General features: G+C 51.0%; 1 protein-coding gene across 5 annotated transcripts in view; it reads left to right on the top strand.

Moving 5' to 3' along the window:
- TMPRSS6 (transmembrane serine protease 6) overlaps nt 1–17,850 on the top strand; it is a 31,760-nt gene that overhangs the window by 10,152 nt on the left and 3,758 nt on the right. For 4 of the 5 annotated variants that reach the window (XM_039518097.1, XM_039517946.1, XM_039518166.1 and 1 more), the window contains exons 8-16: nt 2,012–2,148; nt 3,518–3,630; nt 4,564–4,673; nt 6,761–6,906; nt 7,876–7,974; nt 13,576–13,689; nt 14,155–14,271; nt 14,801–14,969; nt 16,734–17,008. In XM_039518097.1, coding sequence (XP_039374031.1) covers nt 2,012–2,148; nt 3,518–3,630; nt 4,564–4,673; nt 6,761–6,906; nt 7,876–7,974; nt 13,576–13,689; nt 14,155–14,271; nt 14,801–14,969; nt 16,734–17,008 — 1,280 coding nt within the window. The remainder of the gene's footprint in view (nt 1–2,011; nt 2,149–3,517; nt 3,631–4,563; nt 4,674–6,760; nt 6,907–7,875; nt 7,975–13,575; nt 13,690–14,154; nt 14,272–14,800; nt 14,970–16,733; nt 17,009–17,850) is intronic. The other variant, XM_039518229.1, reaches the window with a different exon arrangement.

Raw genomic sequence — 17,850 nt, 5'->3', positions numbered from 1 at the left:
TTACGCAGGTTGCAGAGTTTCTTGAAGGTAAACTGCACTGCTTGCAGCTTAAATCTCTGGGTATTCCTCTCACATGCTAGACCAGGCCTACACAACTCGTAAAGCGGCGAGGGCCACATTACTCCAAAGAAAACAGCTGAGGGCCGGACCCCCCGGCCCCGCGGAAACACGACCCCCACCCCCCCAGCACTTCCCGGCCCCGCGAAAACACTCCGCTCCAGCACTGCCCAGCCCTGCAGAAACAAACCCTCCTTCCCCAGCGCCGCCCCACCAAAACAGCTGTGGGCCAAAAAGGAAAGTTGGGGGTGGGGAGGTGATACTTGATTTTAAATCAACCAGGGGCTCCCAGCTGAAAAGGTGACTGGGAGCCCTCAGGGGCAAATTAAAGGGCCCGGGGCTCCGGTGGCTGGGGGAACCCGGAGCTTTTCGGGGCAGGGGCAGGGATTTAAAGGGCCCAGAGCTCCTGCCGCTGAGGGGAGCCCGAGCCCTTTAAATCCCAGCCCCAGCCCATCTGCTGGAGCCGCAGCCGGGATTCAAAGGGCTCTGGGCTGCCTGCAGCGGCGGGGAGCTCTGAGCCCTTTAAATCCCAGCCACGTCCGGGAATCTCTGCGGGCAGCCCAGAGCCCTTTGATTCCCGGCCGCGGCTGAGATTCAAAGGGCTCTGGGCTCCCCGTGGCTGCGGGCAGCCTAGAGCCCTTTGAATCCAGGCCGTGGCTGGGATTTAAAGGGCTCTGGGCTGCCCGCAGAGCACCGTGTGCGGGGGATTTAGAATCCCCCCATGGGCCGCACAGTGAGGCTCCGCGGGCCGTATGTTGTGCAGGCCTGCGCTAGACCTTTCTTACCTGTGCTCCCTGCCCCTGCAGCTTAGTTCTTTTGTTTCTCCAGGTGTTTTCAGCAGTCTTCCTCCTTGGGCAGGGATGCAGTGAAGAAGCACCAAGATTAACTCACTTCCCAGCCTTAACTAGGATTTGCATATGGCAGGAATCCTTTGTTTCCCAGTTTGACCCCCACCTCCTCCTAGTGGAAAAATACCAGCAGTCCAAGATGGTGTCCAGTATCAGGTGACATGATCACATGACCCTGCAGTGTCAAAGCAGCATCCTAAGAAACTTCTCAGGAATGAGGGAGATTAGTATCTTTAAAGTTCTATTGTCCTTCCTAATGGCCCATCCAGGCTGATTGCACATTGTCTGGTGGACGTTCCCCAGGTGTAAACACAGTTGTAGTTGTTATAGTCAATATTCCTAACTTCAGATGCAGAAATGATATATGCATACAAATAGGATAATCATATAAAGTAAGTCATAACTTTTCCAATGATACCTCACATGACCCATCTTGCATAAAATATATCTTAGTTAGGCCATTTTCATATCATAAGAATATCTCTATGAAGAATATGTGGTGTAGTGTCACAAGAGGTACCCTGTAGTCTCAGAGTCCTCATGAAGGTGGTCTGGTCTGAGACAATATACATGGAGATATACCTATCTCATAGAACTGGAAAGGACCTGAAAAGTCATTGAGTCCAGCCCCCCGCCTTCACTAGCAGGACCAAGTACTGATTTTGCCCCAGATCCTTCTAAGTGGCCCTCTCAAGGATTGAGCTGACAACCCTGGGTTTAGCAGGCCAGTGCTCAAACCACTGAGCTATCCCTCCCCTCTGTTTAGGACAAGATGAAGGCCCTGACAAGGGGTGGGGGCATGCTCCCCCACCCTGATCTGAGCCCTTTTCTCCATGCTATTCCTTGATTTGATTACTAGGCCCAGAGCTTCAAAGGTATTTAGGCTCCTAATATCCATTGATTTTGATGAAAGTCAGAAGCCTAAACACCTTTGAGGATCTGGGCCTTAGTGTCTAGCAACATATTGAAGTTAAAGGTCTGAATAATTTCATCCCCTCTTTTTCCTCTCTCCCCGTCTCTTGCCACCACTTTGCTCCTCTCCTTTCCTCACCTCCTTTATTCATTCCCACCCTCTTTCACACTTCCTGCTATCTCTTTCCTCTCAGATTCTATGGCTGCAGCCGTCAGGAGCCCATGGTGGAAGTTCTTTCTTCAGGCCACGTCATGTCCGTGGTATGGAAGAAAGCGATGTACAGCTACTACGATCCTTTCATCCTCACCGCCCAGGCTGTGCCCTCTGAAGGTGAGGAAGGCTGGAGGGAAAGTGTGGAGAATGAAGGAGCTAGGAGAGCTCACACAGTGCAGGTCCCTTGTCAGTGAGCCTCACACATATTCTACAGGTCACTTCACCCACCATCACCAGATACTCCCACTGAGATGGAACGTGGCAGCTGTTTCGCATAGAAACACCACACAACGGTTTGGGATAGGATGGAATTCATTAAAGATTGTGTGGCACTTACATGCTCAAGTGATGGCAGCCAAAAATAGGACGGAGATAGATAGAAGTGAGCAGGGGCGGCTCTAGGTATTTTGCCGCCCCAAGCACGGCAGGCAGGCTGCCTTCGGCGGCTTGCCTGCGGGAGGTCCCCAGTCCCGCGGATTCGGCGGCAGCCTGCGGGAGGTCCACCGAAACCGTGGGACCAGCAGACCCTCTGCAGGCATGCCGCCGAAGGCAACCTGCCTGCCGCCCTCGCGGCGACTGGCAGAGCGCCCCCAGTGGCTTGCCGCTCCAAGCACACGCTTGGCGTGCTGGTGCCTGGAGCCGCCCCTGGAAGTGAGGAGTCCTGCATTCAGCTAAAGCCACAGGGGAATTTAGGTCAGCAGAATGGACTCCTATTGGAAATTGGCTAAAAGGAGGTTAAAACCTTACTTTGCACAAAGTGCCATGGGATCTTTAATAACCAGGAGTGGTCAGGGCATGGGTTGTCCAAGTCAACTGACAGAAGACAACACTAATGTCTCAGGAACCCTGAATGCCAGGCTGGAGCAATGGCACTGAATCAGAGGGAAGAGCAGCGCCTGTTACAGCAGCACCACTGCTTTGGACACTTCTCTGACGGTCTCCCACGCTAGTGCAAGCCAGGCTTGACCCCTGCTTAGCTCACGAGAGCACAGCGTGTAGCCTTTCCCAGTTGGGCTTTCCTCCTTTTCAGCCACTTACTCATTTTTGAGCTGTACCCACTGCCCTTTTCTCTAGCTCTGGTCTCTTGGTATCTCCTGCACTATGATTCTTCACCCTACCATCCCTAGCTCTTCCCGACGTGTACACACTGTGGCATAGCAATGTAGTGCACCAAGCAGGTATCCACTCCTGCAGTTGATTCCTTCAGCTGTCTGCCTCTGAGGTGCCCCCTCGTCAGGAAGTAGCTCCCCTGTGATGTTTCTGGTGCTCCCAGCGAACCCAGCTGGAAAAGCATGATGTTGGTCCCACAGAGAACACAGACCATGAGCACAGCAAGCAGCTTCATGTGTCTCTAGCAAATGTGTAGCCTGCGCCTTCCCCCATTCTTCTCTGGAGGGTGGGGCTTGTCCCTTTTTTCTGCAGCAGGCGAGGATCCAGTTTTCCCAGCTGACGTGGTGGAGGGGTGTGTGTGTGTCTGTGTTTTCAGACTGCCAGGTGAATCTAACATTGCAGGGAGGCCTGGAACTGCAGGGGAAGATCAACACTCCACACTACCCGAGCTACTACTCACCCAACACACAGTGCACCTGGCTCATGATGGTGAGCCCCCCGGCCCCTCCGCTTTCCCTAGCCAAACCTTTCCCCAGCAGTGGCTTTGAATAGAACTCCAGGGCATCCTTTCCCCTTCACCACTGCTCTGTGGCAATGCCCTCTCCACTCAGACCCAAGTGGCACAGGGGGGCTGAGTGCCAGGCAGTTTCATCTCTGCAGGCCCTACTGCAGAGGGTCATGAGATCACAGCCACCCAGCTCTTCCTGTAATGCTAAATGGGAGGGAGTCCCCGCTAGAGCCCCCCCTAGATGGGAGGAAGGTTTGAGGGGAGAGGTTTCCTGTGAGGAAAAAGCTGGAAATCATTGCCCTACAATACTTCCAATTCTGACTTTGGTTCCCGATGAACTGACTCTTGTGGCTCTCCTCCTAGATCTCTGCCCTGGACTTGTGACTATCAAGTAAACTCACTAGGCAGTCACCTTCTGTTCTTCAACTCCGGCCTGTCTCAGTTCAACCAAGACCCAGCATTAGAGTAGCAGGGATGAGGAGAGAGGTGCCTTGGCACAGCTAGAAGGCCCCAGGACTGGAACAGCAGGGTTCCTGCATGTCAGGGCTGAGAGTAGGATCTAGGGCTGGAACAGCCTCCGTGCTGGAGGTGCATTGGGAAAGGTGTTTAGGGGGAGGTAGGAGTGGTCTAGCAGGGAGTGTTGGAGGACATGACTGAGACTGAGATGCTCTGGCAGAGGTCTTGGAGGCAGGTCAGGAATGACAGAGGGTGCCACACTTCAGGATTAAGGTGGGCAGTGGCCTGGTACCTGTGTAGACTGTGCCTAACTCTTGCCAGCTGGGCACTGTGTGAATTCACTGCTCTCCCATTTGTGTTCATTCTGCCCATTTCATGCTGATGGTCCCATTTGGTTGGATGGAAATGTAGTTTTCTGCTGCTACCTCAGCTCTGCTCTTGGACCACTCTCCATGCAGGTCCCATCTCTTGACTACGGAGTTGTCCTGTGGTTCGATGCCTACACACTGAGGAGACAGAAGTATGATCTGCCATGTACTCAAGGCCAGTGGATTATTCAGAACAGAAGGTGTGTGCTCATGTTCTTGGTGGATTGTCACTCTCCACCTCTAACCCCAGATTACTTCTGCATGAGTCTCAATTCACCCCCAGCCCTCTCCTGTTTAGCCAGCCCCCAGGTCTGAAGAAGGAGATTCCTGCTAGGAAACATTTGCCAGCTCTAACGTCGCTCTACTTGCTCTCACTCAGTCATTTGATCTGCGCCATTAACTGTAACAGGGAGGGATAGCTCAGTGGTTTGAGCATTAGCGTGCTAAACCCAGGGTTGTGAGTTTAATCCTTGAGGGGGCCACTTAGGCATCTGGGGCAAAAATCAGTACGTGGTCCTGCTAGTGAAGGCAGGGGGCTGGACTCAATAACCTTTCAGGGTCCCTTCTAGTTCTAGGAGATAGGCATATTTCCAGTTATTAAATTAAAGCTACTGATAGCACTCAGTTGTCAATATCTTTTTCAATACTCTAGTGACTCCTCCTTGTCCACTGACTGCCTAGATTGACCAAGTAAATGTATGGCTTTGCCTCACCTTCCTTCAGAAAAGCATCTTAGAGAAAGAAGTGCTTCTTTTGGGCAAAGGCAACATCCCCAAACCTCTCCAATGTCGCTATCAACTTCCCTTCTTCCTCGTGCTGTGTAAAGCAAACGGTCTAGTTTCCCCCACTGTGTGCAGCCCTGGCATCCTCCCACACCTCTTGTGTTTGCAAATGTGCCTATCACCACCTCTGCAGTAGCGTCTGTGTGTGCTACTGCCTCGAATCCTCCTCCGCACAAATCTGCCTCTGAGTCTCTGCCTCTTCCTGCTTTGCCTATAAAAACTCCCATCTATAAAGACTTCTCTAGGGCCTCTCTAAGCCCAGCTGCCATCATGCACTGGCTGCCACTGCCTACCTTCTCCCATGTACAAAGAAGCTTGGCCACTGTACTGCCATCCTCAGACCCCTCCAGCTGGCTCCGCTTTCATTTCAGGAGCCTGTTCAAAATTGCCTCATTTTAGAACCCTGTATGGGCCTTTTCCAACCTACTTCGCAGACCTTGTCTCTGCTGCTCACCTGACTTCAGCCACCTCTGTCTTTGAACCTGAACCAGGGAGTTGTTTCAATGACCTCAGACTCTCCACTATGGGTGTCACAGCCTGTCATCAGCAACAGCTGTCTTGTATGTCTCATTTCACCAGCTTCCCCTCTATTTGCATCCCTTCCTTGCATGTACCTTCTTCTTCCTTTCTCCCTAGTCCAACCTCTCTTTAACTCTTATTTAACCATGTGAAGCATCTAGGACACGAGTTCATAGGAAAGACAATATAGAAATAGCATTGGATTAGACAGCCTAAATTCTGGTCTTCCCCAGACAGGGATAAATCAGAATTAATGCCTCCAAAGTAGGTGGAGTCATTCTGGATTTATGCCGAGGTAATAGAGCAGAATTTGGGCCAGTGGACTGTGTATAAAATATGGCCCGTTTTCAGAAGAACAACCATGACACCAATTCCCTGTGCCTGGTTTTTGTTACCAAGTGCATAATATTCTCTTCAAAGCTGTTCAGTCCGGAACATCCAGAACCATACACACATCTATCACTCATTTTAAATGGTGTTTACTACCACTTTCATTTCAAACTTCTCTCCATCTTACCCTTAGAAGGTCTCTTTTCCTTTCCCTCCATCTCCATCAGTCTCTAGGGTTGCTTCATTGCACATTTCATTTTCTCTGGCTCCTGATCTTGGTTACACTAGTGTAAAACCAGTGATGTCTCTGGAGTTGCTCTGGCCTCAGGACGTTCCAGCCAAGTAGCTAAGTGCTGGTGCAGTGGAGAAGAATATGCGGTGCTGGATGGCCTGTCTGCTGAAAAAGCCTGGCTTCCCCAGCATTTCCAAGGGCATCACCACTCTTTCCTCTATCACTACTTTACATCCCCAAAACATACAGAGGGTGTTTCCCCATCTCTGCTATCCCAGTCCTTGTGGTTCTCTCTCTCTCTCATGGACCAGACCCCAATTCCCAAGTGCCACGGAACCTTCCTGCCCCAACACCCTTTCCCCTTGAGGACATTTTTTCTCCTTCACACAAACGCTGTGATGTCCTGCCTGTACTTCTCTATCAGGTTGTGTGGCCTGCGGACCCTGCAAGCCTACGCCGAGCGAATTCCTGTTGTGTCCTCTGCCGGCATCACCATCAGCTTCACTTCTCAGATCTCCCTAACCGGACCCGGAGTGCAGGCTGCCTACAGCCTCTATAACCAATCCGATCGTGAGTACAGGGCTTCTTATAGTCTAGAGACACCAACTGAGAATCTAGTCTGCATCTTTCACTGCTACCCAGTCACCAGCAGCTTTCTCAAGATCCTGGCACGTGTTGAGAGCCACACATGCCAAGTCCCAGCTACAGCTCACCTATAGGTACATACACACGTTACCCTCACGAATAACATGTGCACACACCACTCTGAACCATGGACACACAAATACACTTAGGCACTTAACACTTGATCATACACAGCTCACAGAGGTATTGAGGGACTGTATACCTGGGCACAGGCAGACTCACCTCAGCCTCTGTATTACTGAGCTGGCCTTGGAATTAGATGCCTTAGCTTATTTTAATTTGAAATGTCTGTTTCAATCACAAAGGCTCCTGGAGAGTCATTTCCTGCTTTCCCTTGAAATCCATGTATGTGGAAGACAGAGAGAAAGCCAAAGCCTGACACACACCCACATGCACGCATACACACTCTCTCCAAGTCGGTCTGGTCTTACTGTGCAGTACTTGGCAGTGGACATGGTCTCTCTCTGCATACTCCCTGCATGTCCTGGGGGCACCTTTTTCAGGTCCCTGGGCAGGATTTCATAACAGCCCCCAGGGAATCTATCCCAGTATTCCACCCAGCATCATGCAGGGTGTGGCAGGATGTAATAACAGTGTAGCTCCCAGGAGTTCTGGTGAGAGATTGCTCTTGATTTCCTGGACCCTGTCATATGATCTGCATCAGTTACAAATTGTCAATACCCCCATTGCCTAGCCAGGGTCTGTATGCACTGATTCAGGGGCTGCCGTTACACGGGACTTTGGAAATAGAGCAAGTGCTGCATGAACATCCCTGCAGATCTGGCAAGGTCAATAAAGCTTGTAGTCACACATTTTCGAGTCACGCACTTCCGAGTGTTTTGCTTTTAGGAGGTCCTGTAATGGGGACTAAACATTCCCTTGTGATTTTTTCAGCCTGTCCCGGGGAGTTCCTCTGTTCTGTCAATGGACTGTGCGTCCCAGCCTGTGACGGGATTAAAGACTGTCCCAATGGACTGGATGAGAGAAACTGTGGTGAGTGGTCCATTATTTCTACCCTGTCTCTCCTCAGCAATTTGCAGCCCAGTTCAACCCTCTTCTGCACAAAGGAGTTGGCCTCCATGGTCCAAATCCAACTCTCTAATAGGGATCTCTGGGGGAGACAGGAAAACCCCTCAGAGACTTCACTGCATCAGTCGGGGGTGAAAGTAACAAAGGCATTTGCCTGGTTACATACAGGCAGTGAATCTTCAGTCCACCAGAATCACACTGCTTCAGTCTGTTAGGAAGTGATACTGAAAGTTCAAGGTGCACCTGGCTTCTCCGTGCACTCTCAAGGCCACATATCCCACAGACAGCTGGCCCCAGAAAATGGGGCAGTAGAAAAACAAACAGTTTCCGTACATCAAGATGTACAAGTTCCTCAAATAAATCACTGTCCAACCTACAGCGCTACACTACCCCTTCACTGCTGGTACAGTGCATGCCTGACAACTCCTCTGTCTCTCTCGCCACAGTGAACCTGCAGTCCTGGCTTACAGCCCCACCTGCTGTTCTAGGCCTGGGTGTCCCACGCTGCTCTACCAACACACACCAGTCTTGGCCGCCCATAATATATGTAGTGCTTGCTCAGTAGAGCTGTGTGCCGGGGTGCTCTACTCACCACTGGATAGCGTCGCCTGCTGGTCATTCTCGGTATTCGCTCCATCAGGCCAACACCCTTTCCTGCAGTTGCACTCCGTCTCTCCCTTTCAGTCTGCCGTGCTTCTCTCAATCCAGGAGCTACTGCTTCCTCTGCAGGACTTAGCCCTCCAGCCAGTTCACTAAGGTCCCCCCCTTCCAGGGTAGTCTTTCTAAAATCTCTCTACAAGCAGCATCAGGCAGTCCTCACACTGCTGCCCAGACCAAGTCATTCCTACACTGACTCCAGCAGCCTTCATATCCACTGCCCTTAATGGTACCACTCTGCAGTGGGTGGTAGGGAAACCCAGGCCCACCCTCTACTCTGGATTCCAGTCCAGGGTCCTGTACTGAACAGTCAAGGTCTGCATCTCCACCACCTTACTGCTCTCACTCCTGCCTACTTGGCTTCTTCTCCCCCTTCTTTCTCCTTTACCTCAGGGAGAGGGAATGCAGGCTTCCTCCCTGTTGTACCCCCACACTGTGCAGCCTCATGTCTTCATAGAAGCCCCGCCTGTTCCCTCACAGCTGAGCTTCCTTCTAATTAACTCCCTCCACACAGTTTAAAACACTGCTGTTTGCAGTTTAATTGGCCGATTGGGCCCACTTGGCCTAATTCAGCAGCTGTAAGCCCAGGTTTACAATGCAGTGTGGACACTCAGATGCAGGCTTGGCAACACCAAGTCCACAAGCCCAGGTCTCACAGACCTAGGTGTACAATGCAGTGTAGACGTACCCTTTGAGCCCGGCTGTACACTGAGTGGAAGCTTTCAATGAGCTAGCTAGGATGACATCCAAGACTTTTCCCTGCACAGTTAGTTAATTTAAAACAGATCAAGTTTCTTCTTCTTCTTAGAAGCATTACTGAGCATTTGTTAACAATTTGTTTAATCTGCTATCGAGCAGCCCTCTGAAATTCGCTGCAGTCTTCTCTAGTCTTGACTAACCAAAATAATTTTGCAGCAGCTGCAAATGTTGCCACCTCACTGCTCTCTTTTTCCTCAATTATTAATAAATATATTAAACACCAGTCCTAGCATGGAAACTTGGGCATGCCACTATCTTCTGCAGGGCCAGATGAAATTCATGCTAAGGTACCTGCTTCAGCTAGTTCTGTAATCTCAGAACTGTTAGTAATTATCTTTGAGAATTTATGGAAGGCCGGTGAGGTCCCAGAGGACTGGAGAAGGGCAAACAGTACTTAATCTTTAAAAGGGAGAACAAAGAGGACCCCAGAAATTATAGACCAGTCAGCCTAACTTCAATACTTGGAAAGATCCTGGAACACATTCTTAAACAATCAATTTGTAAGCACCTAGAGGATAACAGGATTACAAGAAATAGCCAGCATGGATTTGTCAAGAACTAATCATGCCAAACCAAATTAATTTCTTTCTTTAACAGGGTTACTGGCCTAGTGGATAAGCTGTGGACATTGTATATCTTGATTTTAGTAAGGCTTTTGACATAGTCCCACATGACAGTCTCATCTAGGGAATTATGAATTTACTATATGGCGGGTGCACAACAGATTGAAAGACTGTATCAGTGGTTTGCAGTCAGACTGGGGGTAGGTGTCTAGTGGGGTCCCACAGGGGTCAGACTTGTATCTGGTATTATTCAATATTTTCATTAATGGCTTGGATAATGGAGTGGGGAGTATGCTTATAAAATATGCAGATGACACCAAGCTAGGAGGGGTTGCAAGTGCTTTGGAGGACGGGATTAGAATTCAGAAGGACCTTGCCAAATTGGAGAGTTGGTCCGATTTCAACAAAATGAAAGTCAGTAAAGACAAATGCAAAGTACTTCACATAGGAAGGGGGAAAAAAAATCAAATGCACAACTACAAAATGAGGACTAGCTGCCTAGGTGGTAGCACTGTTGAAAAGGACCTGAGGGTTTACCGAGGATTGGGGCCCATCCTTAGCCCCCTCCTCCTACCGGACCAGGTTTTGCTCTTGCTGAGCCAGCCCACCCCCTGGTGTAATTCTATCTGAGCTCTCTCAAGGAATCCAGGGAAGCAGTTTCCAGCAGGTTTAGTTGTTTTTTATTTTAAGCCGCCTTAACAAATCAAAACCCCCTTCAAAGTCTGTACAGGCTGAGCAGTCCCTTCCCCAAATCTGTCCCTCACACCGGTAAGTGCCACAACCCACTTTTCTGAGGGCCGCCCAGAGGCCGCCGAGCATCTTCGGCGGTAAGTCAGCGGCGGGGGGGTCCTTCCTCTCCGGGACCCGCCGCCAAAGTGCCCCAAAGACCCACGGCGGGGACCCCCCGCCACCAAATTACCGCCGAAGCAGGACCCGCCACCGAAGTGCAGCCCCCACCGTGGGTCTTCGGGGCACTTCAGTGGCAGGTCCCGGAATGGAAGGACCCCCCACCGCCAAATTGCCACCGAAGACCCGGCTGCACTCTGGCGGCAGGTCTCGCTTCCGCGGTAATTCGGCGGCGGGGGGGGTCCTTCTGTCCCGGAGAGGAAGGACCCCCCGGCCAGCGAAGACCGGGAGCAAAGAAGCTCCGGGGGGCCGGGCCCCACGGGAGTTTTCCGGGGCCCCAGAGCGAGTGAAGGACTCTGCTCCAGGGGCCCCAAAAAACTCTCGTGGGGGCCCCTGCTGGGCCCGGGGCCTGGGGCAAATTGCCCCTCTTGCCCGCCCCCTCTGGGCGGCCCTGACTTTCCTGGCTCTTTCCTCAGAGCCTCAGGAATAGAAGGACTTCACACAGTCTCCCTCCTGTCCATTTGGTTTCTGGAACAACCCCTCTGTGCAGTTGCTCCAGCAGCCATGAATTAGGCACACAGTCCCTCAGCTTTTGGGAGAGTCTGGCCATCTCACCATTTCCTGCTGCCCTCTTTTATGAGGATCAGCCAGCTACGGTCCACCTCTTTTCCCAGGTGCAGCAGGTGAGACTAATCAGCCAGCCAGCCAGTCAGCTAGCAGCAGGCCTCTGACCCCAGAGGAATGGTATCCCTTATACTGTCACAGGGATATGGTGGATCACAAATTGAATATCAATCAACAATGTGATGCAGCTGAAAAAAAGGCTAATATCATTATGGGGTGTATTAATGGGAGTGTTGTATGTGAGACATGGGAGATAATTGTCCCACTCTACTTGGCACTGGTGAGGCTCAGCAGGAGTACTGGGTCAAATTCTGGATGCCACATTTTAGGAAAGGTGGGGACAAACTGGAGAGAGTCCAGAGGAGAGCAACAAAAATGATAAAAGGTTTAGAAAATCTGACCTATGAGGAAAGGTTAAAAAAAACTTTAGAGAAAAGAAAACAGAGTAGGGACCAGATAACAGTCTCCAGATGTGTTAAGGGCTGTTATACAGAGGATGGTGATCAATTGTTTTCCATGTTCACTCAAGGCAGGACAAGAAGTAATGGGCTTAATCTGCAGCAAGAGAGATTGAGGTTAGATATTAGGAAAAACTTTCTATCTATAAGGATAGTTAAGCTCTGGAACAGGCTTCCAAGGGAGGTTGTGGAATCCCCGTCACTGGAGGTTTTTAAGAACAGGCTGGACAAACACTGTCAGGGCTGGTCTAGGTTTAGTCGATGCCTCAGCGCAGGGAGCTGGACTTGGTGGCCTCTCGAAGTCCCTTCCAGCCCTATTCTTCTATGATTCTGTGATTAACCTTCTTTAAATCAAGATGGGGCATCTTTCTAAAATATAGGTTCTAGCTCAGCCACAAGTTATTGGGCCTGAAGCAGGAGCCCCTGGTGGAAATCCATAGCCTGTGTTACACAGGAAGTCAGACTAGATGATCAGAACGGTCTCTTCTGACCAGGAGCGGTGCCAGAGTTTCTGGTGTCCTAGGCAGAATTCAGGGGGTGGCATTTTGTGCGCTCCCCATGGGGCGCGCGGGAGCTTCCGGTTCTACTCCCATCGTACCGCCGAAGAAGGACCCTCCGCCGAAATGCCGCAGGCGACAGCGGCAGTCATTGAGCTGCTCAATTGCCTGCCGCTGTTTTCCACGGCACGTCGGCAGAAGGTCCTTCTTCGGCGGCGCGACGAGAGTGGAATTGGAAGCTCCCGTGCGCCCCGTGGGGAGCGCACAAAATGCCACCCTTCCGAATCCTGGCGCCCTAGGCAACCGCCTAGGGTTGCCTAATGGAAGTGTCGGCCCTGCTTCTGACCTTATAATCGCTGACTCTGTGGAACCTTTGCCATGATGAAAAGTTACCGTGCATTTCTACTCTCTGTTTTCTGTTGCTTTCCTGTGCTCAGTGCATTAGTCCATGTTGCCTCTCCTATAGCTCTGCCAGTGCACTACTGTCCTGACCCACAGCACCTTTCTGGTGTGCTCTGTTCGCTATACCACATTGGTGCTCTCTGATACACCTTAATCCTCGTGCACTCCCTTAGCCTCTCTTAAACAAAGGTGGCCAGTCTTGCCAAAAATGGGGCTGTCTGATGGGCACAATATGTGACTAGGCTGAGATTCCCCTTCTCCCCCTAAATCATTTCACACATGACTTGTCCTATATTTGATGCCAGGACTGCAGAGGCAAAATGGGCTGGTCTCTTAACCCTCACACCACTTGGGCCTCCCAGCCTGGGTAGACAGACTGGCGCTAGCGGGGCCGAGCTCGGGCGCTAACAGTAGCAGTGTGGATGTTGCCGCTCAGGCTCTCACACCCACGTGACCCCTGGCTCTGATCTTGGGACACCAGCCTGAATCTCTGCCAGAGCCACAATGTCCCCACTGCTATTTTCAGCACGATAGCTTGAGCCCCACTAGTGCCAGTCTGACTGCCCTGCCCAGGCGGGGAGCTCGCTGCCAGCTGCAGTGCAGACATACCCAAAGTCCCTGTCTCCTCTAGCCAAATGCCACATGGTGTTTCCAGTTGTGGCTAGTGGGTGGGTATTGCTGAGGGATAAGAGACCCGCTCTTTCCCTTTGCCTTGCTTTTCTGAATCCCGCCCATTTCCTCCGGGTGCTTTGGTCTTAGTGTGCTCGGCGAAGTTCCAGTGTCAGGAGGACAGCACTTGCATAGAGTTCACCAAGGTCTGTGACCAACACCTGGACTGCGTCAACGGGAGCGACGAGGAGCAGTGCAATGAAGGTAGGGAGGGGCGATTACTGGGTAGTGATAAAGTTCCCCCTATCAGCTAACAATGCATGCAGTGTTGTTGTAGCTGTGTCAGTCCCAGGATATCAGAGAGACAAGGGAGGTGAGGTAATAGCTTTTATTGGACCAGCTTTTGTTGGTGAGAAGTTAGTCCAATCAAAGATGTTACCTCACCCACCTTGTCTCTCTAATAAGCTATTGATAAAATTCCTCTGCTGAGTCTCAGATCAGAACCCCACTACCAGCTAACACTAAAGTACAGCTAGTAACATTCTCTCTCTTAACCTACCAGCTAATACAGGGGTATTACTGAGGGAACTCCCACCCATCCATCTAGGGGTTCACCAAGGCAGAAGGTTGATGTGGGTTTTTTTGGCTGCCCGATGTTCTCCACTGAAATACTCTAACCCTCATTCAAGTCTCTCCCCTTTACTCCCCCATCCAACTTCATCTTTCCAGGAGTCTCCTGTGGGCCTTTCACTTACCAGTGTGCAGACAGGAGCTGTGTGAAGAAACCCAACCCTCAGTGTGACTCCGCCACTGACTGCAAGGACTTGTCTGATGAGAAGCACTGTGGTGAGGAGTGAGAAGGGAGGGCACTCTCCTAGGCACTGCCAGGGGGAAGCTCCCACTCCTCGAGTTAAGAACGGTGCTGGCTGGGCCCTGCTGTGAGGAACCTTGTTCTACCAGAGCCCTGGCTGGCACTGCTGGAGTCATGGTTGCCAGTAATGGGGCACTGCTCTGAGAAAGCTCACATTAACAGAACACCAACTGGCACGGACCGGGCACTGCTGTGAGGAAGCTCACAGCATGGGTGTCCCGGCTGGTGCTGATTGAGCTCAAGCATGTGGGAAAGGTAGTGCAGGGTTCACTTGTATTAATAATAAGGAAAAACCTCACACTGGAATTTTCAGTCACCTCAGCCTTGACATACTATAAAATGGCTCTAGTCAGTGCCAGGCAGGGTGTAAATGGCCAAGGGTATAAACGGTGTAAATGGCAGATGGGAAAGTCAGTAAAAAAAAGGGGAAGGGCAGACATGATATACAATGGCCTCTTCTACTCTTGCTCCCCTGAGAGACTTGCTATGTCTTCCTCTTCTTAGACTGTGGCTGGCAGGCCCCTCTGAACCGGATTGTGGGTGGTGCCAATTCCGTAGAAGGGGAGTGGCCGTGGCAGGCTAGCCTGCAGGTCCGCGGGAGCCATATTTGCGGTGGAACGCTGATTGCTGATCGGTGGGTGGTCTCGGCTGCTCATTGCTTCCAGGATGACAGGTAAATGGTGAGGGAAGAGCGCTGTGGAGGAGACCGAGTTCAGACTGCTTTCACATCGAAGCTGGTTGGGTCTCAGCCTAAACCAACCTGGAGCCATGTCACAGAATGGAAAGATTGATGGTAGTGGCTCAGAGCTGGAGCAAGGAGGTCAGGCCTGGGAAGCCCTGTTGGAGATGTGTGTGTATAAGGGCAGTACTGTGGTAGCAGGGAGGTGCTGAGGTGCCCTGGGAAGGTATAGAGGGGAGGGAGCTTGCATAGCTCCCATCCACCCTGTGCTTGGCTCTGGTCCCATCACGGTCATGAACCCTAAAAACATACACAATTGGACTTTTCTCCTTCATGTGAGAAAAGAGTAAATGGGGACTCAGGGGGAAGCCCAGCGTAGCTTTATGTGGTGAGAGCATTGGTGGAGCTCAAGCTACCAGTACATTGGCCCCTCACCAGATAGGTGTTAGGCTAGTGATGACTTGCAAACCTCCCCAGGGGAGTCTTCTCAAGCTCTGTCACCCATGTCACAGCCCTCTAGTGGTGACTCGTAGTAAATAATTATATATTGGTAGCACCCAAAGGTGTTATTTAGAATGGGAGCCCCATTTTGCTGGTAACTTGGGCAAGCACCGAAGAGAGACAATCCCTGCCCAGACGAGCTTACCATCCGGAGACACACACAGACGAAGGGTAGAGGAAATGGCTGCAACAGCCCAGCAAATGAATCCGGTGGAGCACTAACACTGTTTTGCTAGTTCTGTGTTTTGTAGGGTGGGGCTTGTTTTTATTACTATTATTATTTGGTACTGGGGTTAGAGGTATGGAGGAAGAAAAGGAGAGAAGGGGAAGAGGAATAGTCACACCTGGGCATGTGCCCAGCCAGGAACAGCAGGCTGGGGTTCAGAGGCATCATGGCAGAGATGAATCTTAAGGAGGGATTTGATGGAGGATAAGGTGGCAGCTGTTTGGAGAGTTTGTTGAGGAGTATTTCCCATGCATTAGGGGCAGCACGGGAGAAGGCACAGAGGTGGAAGGGACCGTGTGTCCAAACAATAAGCCTCTTACAGTTTTTTTCCCCCCAGTCTTCTTCACTGTGTTTTCCAGTCTGCCCTTCACCCTCCCACCTGGAACATGCTCTCCCCTCTCCCATAGGCATGCTAGCTAATCTATTGAAACATCTCCACTGCTCCACCTCCAATCCCCACCTCTCTTGGCTTTTCCCATTAGAAGGTAGGTGCTATTTAATCTATGCTCCCATTTAGGGCTGTTCCTCCTTGTAATGTACCCTTGCTCAACCGAAGGGTATGTCTTCACTAGAAACACTACAGCTGGAGCTGCGCCACTGGCGTGTAGACACTACACCGACAGAAGGGGTTCTTCCATCACTGTAGTAAATCCTAGTTAGATCAATGGAAGAATTCTTCCATTGACTTAGCGCTTTCTACCCTGGGGCTTACATTGGCTTACCTATGTCTCTCGGGGGGTGAATTTTTCACACTCCTGAGCGACGTAGCTAGGTTGATCTACGTTTTCAGCGTAGACCTGCCCTCAGATATGCCTTTCCCCTCCTTTACATCGCTCCCTCTCTGACCTTTTCACAGAGCTTTCACTTTCCCCATGCTCCCTTCCTTTCCTTTGCTTGCCCGTTGTCGCTCTGATTTTCCAGCCTTCTCCTCACTCTCCTTCATTTCCCCTAGTTTCTCACTCTCGCTTTTCATGCCGCACGCCCTGCCTGTCTCTCTAACACTGACACACTTTTTCTCCCCTTGCCCCCAGCAGATTGGCTTCCCCGTCCATCTGGACTGTCTACCTGGGCAAGTACTTTCAGAACGTCAGCAGCCAGAATGAGGTGTCCTTCAAGGTGAGCCGCCTCCTCCTGCACCCGTACTATGAGGAGGACAGCCACGACTACGACGTGGCCCTGCTCCAGCTTGACCACCCAGTTATCAACTCGCCCTTCATTCAGCCCATCTGCTTGCCCACCCACTCCCACCTCTTTGAACCTGGCCTCCGTTGCTGGATCACCGGATGGGGGGCTCTCAAGGAAGGAGGTACATGCCAGATGTCTGCTGCTCTTGTTAGGATCCTCTTTCCTCCAGGGGCTACAAAAGGGGGAATTTTTCAAAGGCACAAATGACAGACAGACCCAGCTCCCACAGAAAGTTGGGCTAATTACTCATTGTGCCTTTGAAAATCTCCTTCCAAATAAATAAATTCTGTTGTGATTCTAGGAGGCTCACATCAGGACTTGGTTGCTTCAGTATGGGATAATGTTCTTGTCAAGGATCTGACGCAGGGTCCCCCAAACAAAAGTCAGAGAATGTTCCAGTTCCAAGCTCCTTGAAACATAATGGAGAGCTTTGATTTCCCCTGGCCCCCTTTACCCAATGCAACTGCAATCTACCATAATCAGCCTTGCCTCAAGGTGCCCTCCAGCTCCCCCTAGTGGATCATCATAGTGCATCAGGCAGAATTATCACATATTGATGTAACATCACAGCATAAAGACACAATCGCGTGAGGCCCTCAAAAGATGAGAGATTTTAACTGTCTGGGTTGCAGGACCTAAGACAGACTCCTAACAGTATGGATCATCCTGGGAGGACTGGGTGCACTGCTCTGGGACAGCTCTCAGCTGGAGGCGTTGGGATCCGAAGCCCTAGAGAAGGGTCTTTGTCAGCAAGTGAAAGGAGCATGAAGGATTTTTGTAGCTATAATTCTTTACGGGGTGTGTGCATGGTGTATTACACACACAACAACACAGTCTCCCAACGGAAGCAGTAGAAGCCCTGGCTTAAATTTTCAAAAGTGGCTGGTGCTCCTGACTGTCAGAAAGAGCTGAGCTCCTGCCTGCTGAAAATCAGGCCCCTTCAAGACATTGAGCATCCCAAAT

The sequence above is a fragment of the Mauremys reevesii genome, linkage group 1 (genome assembly GCF_016161935.1).
Source record: "Mauremys reevesii isolate NIE-2019 linkage group 1, ASM1616193v1, whole genome shotgun sequence".
In the NCBI taxonomy this organism is placed as follows: domain Eukaryota; kingdom Metazoa; phylum Chordata; order Testudines; family Geoemydidae; genus Mauremys; species Mauremys reevesii.
This window is presented reverse-complemented; position numbering and strand designations above follow the sequence as displayed.